The sequence below is a fragment of the Hylaeus volcanicus genome, chromosome 1, assembly GCF_026283585.1.
Source record: "Hylaeus volcanicus isolate JK05 chromosome 1, UHH_iyHylVolc1.0_haploid, whole genome shotgun sequence".
Taxonomy (NCBI): Eukaryota; Metazoa; Arthropoda; class Insecta; order Hymenoptera; family Colletidae; genus Hylaeus; species Hylaeus volcanicus.
In genome coordinates, this window is record NC_071976.1 from 3004864 (window position 1) to 3008420 (window position 3557).

Below are 3557 nucleotides of genomic sequence, written 5' to 3' on the forward strand. Positions count from 1 at the left end.
TTGGAAATGAAATAAGTTCACTTTGAAAATAAAAAATGATTTGACGGTAATTTTATTAAGATATAGAGATACCTTCTCTTCATATTTATAACCATAAGTTGATGAATTACACGATCGAACACGTATCGTTATCGTTTTATTTGAAAAGCGTATCGAGAAACCATGTAACAGCTTATCGCACGCACTCGAAACGGCCCTGACTATTTTTAATAGTCAATTTTGCAAGCTGGATGTCACTCAAATGAAAGTTCTTCGAACGAAGAGCATTATGGAGCTACGATCTCCGATTATGACGCGTGTGTGACGGTATGCAAATAGTACCTCTTCATAACCTTTTCATCAATGATGTACTTGACATATTTCTAGGCACCAGTGTCGACGACCCGCGCGACTTTGAGGTGGCGTTATTAGTTAACCAGAATTATGTTGTATTGACTCAGGACCCATGCTGGGTTATGGGACACGAAGCAGTTTTCGAGCGAGCAGTGAACCTTGCCTATTCTTTATTAGTCTCTCAAAGACTGTAATGGAATAGTGACTCAATAATTCATTGCTTTAATTATAATATTATCGTAGGTAGGAAGAAAGAAAAATTATAAAAGGAAAGAGGTTTTATTTAGTAACATAAATAATCGAATAACTCTCGGGTGCAAGAAAAATACAAATTTCAAGTGATGCATTTATTTTCTATACATGGTTAGTTTACTTCAAATACATAGTCACACATACTGGATGTAAGTAGTATACATACAGTCGGTCCCCTAAATATTCGTACCTTCTAAGTCTATTAAAAAAAATCTATCTAAATTAAATAATAGGCTTGATATTCTCAAATAAATATTTCATGTACATATTTATAATGAAACATTTATTTGAAAATATCAACCCTATCATTTAATTTAAAGAGATTTCTTTGATAGACATGGAAGGTATGCCATGGTCATTTCCAAATCAGTTTCATTTTCATTGATCGTCGTCAAACTTAAGCTAAGTGTGCTTAATCGTATAAGACTAGATTCTCCCCTTTGTTTAATGCCAGCAACATCCAGGTTTCGTTTGAATGGTCACGTGTTCGATCATGAATAACTTCGCCTCCGTTTGTTGCACTTATACATCTTCCGGATTTTCTGAATATCTCTCTTGCTGAATCCTTCCCTCTGACCCAGTTGGTTCTTGCTCGCTCCCTGGAACATTACCCCAATAAAGCTTAAAAGTTCTCTGGACGCGCAAACGTGGACGCAATTCGTGCTGTTTCCTGTTACCGTCAACCCTAGGATGTGGTTTCTAGGGGTCTCGACTGGCCCACGCTCGCTCCTAAACTATTTCTACCTAATTTCAATTTATTCGATCGCTAATTTTCGATTGATTCAATTTTAACCATTTTTAAATCTCTGTTAAACAAGATCACTCTTCCCTTTTTGATTTCTTCTAATTTTCCATCCACGTTATTTTTACAATTAAAGACACCTACGTCAAGAAACACGAAAACAGCAGGAATCGCGACAAGATTTACGTGTGCTTTCCACCGAATTCATTAAAATCGCCGACGACTGAGATCCGAGATAATAGAGAACGTCAACATTTTTGAAATACTGACGTGTAACTCGATACGGGAACAAATCATGCCGCTATGAGAAATCCTTGATATTTGTAAGACATCTTTCTCGGCTTACAAATTTGAGAACCTTGATAATTTCATCTGGATATATTCCATACTCACTTTTGGCACGATGGTGGGCTGGCCGTTTCTGGAAAACGCGTTCGCCGAATAATGCATCACGCTTCCGTAGTCGTATCCAACGCCGAACGCGTCTGTGGTCCGTTTCGAGGCTTTCTCAAAATTCCCGGAATGACCTAAATAGATAGCAGCGTGCAGAGCGACTTATACACTTTTCGTTTGAACTTTGTAAATGTTTGTATGCGCGTTGCACGCTACCGCGACACGCATGGAGCAATAAATTTCAATGAGTGTTCTCGGACGTCAAAATGTATATTCATGCGGTGAATTTACATGTTTGAACGCGTAAACTGGGTCAAATTTATTTAATTCGCGTATGGACGCGACGCGTTTACGTTGTTGGGCCGAGAAAGCGGAGCAAAAATGAATAAAACGTTGAAAAATTGGGAACTTGGACAGAGGGAGATTTTAAGCTTCGGCTGACGAGGAAACCTTACCAAAATCAATGAAAATTTCGTGTGACTTTACTCACCGCTCAAAATGTTGTTCCACTGAATGGAAACGAACTCGTCCCTCTCGTATCGGCTCTGCTCGTGCAGGAATCCGATGACGTGCATCAACTCGTGTATCACCGTGCCTTTTTTCACCAAGCACCCTGGGACTTGAAGATTCACGTCCTGTCGTCCACCGATGCGCCCCACGCTGCTCCAGCAACCGCTATTCCCCGCTGTAATCCTGACGTAATCGCTCTCCTCGCCTTTGTACGGCTTGAACTTGATGCAGGTGTACTTGTGGTAATCGTTCATGGCGTCTGTGATCACTTTCCTCTGCTCGGCATCTGAAATTCGATGGAACCACGGAGAAACTCGTTCCGCTAACGTCATTTGGACCTAATTATTAATTATTTGTTTGCAGGGTGCGATTTCTGTACAAGTCCCAGTGGCAAGGACCTTAACCAGTCAGGTGTGTTTGACAATTATATTCGACGAGAAGAAATGTCAGTATTTTGTGTCACGGCGATTATATTCTTCTACACGCGTATATGTATGAAGAACAGTAACCAAGTTTGCAATGAGGTTAATAGCTTACTGAAGTAGGGGCTGAGGACGTAAGGCACGACACCACCAGGCCACCTCGCGGATTCCGCTTTCAGGCCGTTTTTCGCCAGCTGAGGAGGAAACAGGATGTCACCCTCCGCGTAGCTGCCCAGTTCTTCAGGGTTGCGATCCATGCCCTCGTGCCAGTTCGCCACGATTTCTCCGGTCGCATTGTCAGGAAAACGGTACAGGACCTCGCCAAAGTGTTGCAGATGAGCGATCACTCCCTCTGGACTGTCCACCGAGTTGTCCAGGACGTCGCGACGATGGAACGGCCAGCCAGACGTCGTTGACGCCGAAACGAAGACAAGCAAGGCATAGACGAGCGTGGAACGACTCATGGTGAGCTTCTTTGAAGTAGACGACGGAAATCTACGTTGCTGTTCGAGTCGATTCCACTGACGAAAATCGGCTGGGTCTTCCAGACTTTATACGCACCCGGGGAACCCCACCCGAGGATCTGCCCGATGCTTCCGTGCGGAAACGATCGGGGACAGTCACTGATAACCGTGGACTTTGGGTAACAGGAAGTCGAGATTTAACAGCTTGATTCCTCGAAGGTTCTCACGCGACCATCGCTGCCGTCTCGAGGTTCGGCGGGATCGTTGAGGAGGTGGGTGGTAATGAATTATTTTCTGACTACTTTTGGTGTTCATTATCCCCTTTCAACTTTTTCCTGTTTGCGTTCTGTTCATCTCACTTTTAGGAATTAATTTTATTAAAGGGTTGGTAATATATCAAAAACTTTAAGTCCATTCACTTGTAATTTGAATAGCGATCAT

The 3557-nt window shown here is 42.5% G+C and overlaps 1 protein-coding gene across 1 annotated transcript; it reads right to left on the bottom strand.

The window, feature by feature from the left end:
* Nucleotides 1-706: 706 nt before the first annotated feature.
* LOC128878329 (zinc metalloproteinase nas-4-like) lies at nt 707-3198 on the bottom strand. Its single transcript, XM_054126451.1, has 4 exons — nt 2768-3198; nt 2211-2516; nt 1721-1854; nt 707-1184 (listed from the first exon to the last, which is right to left on the bottom strand). Exons 1-4 carry the CDS (start codon nt 3114-3116, stop codon nt 1077-1079), a joined length of 897 nt encoding a protein of 298 aa, XP_053982426.1. The 5' UTR covers nt 3117-3198; the 3' UTR covers nt 707-1076.
* Nucleotides 3199-3557: the final 359 nt, after the last annotated feature.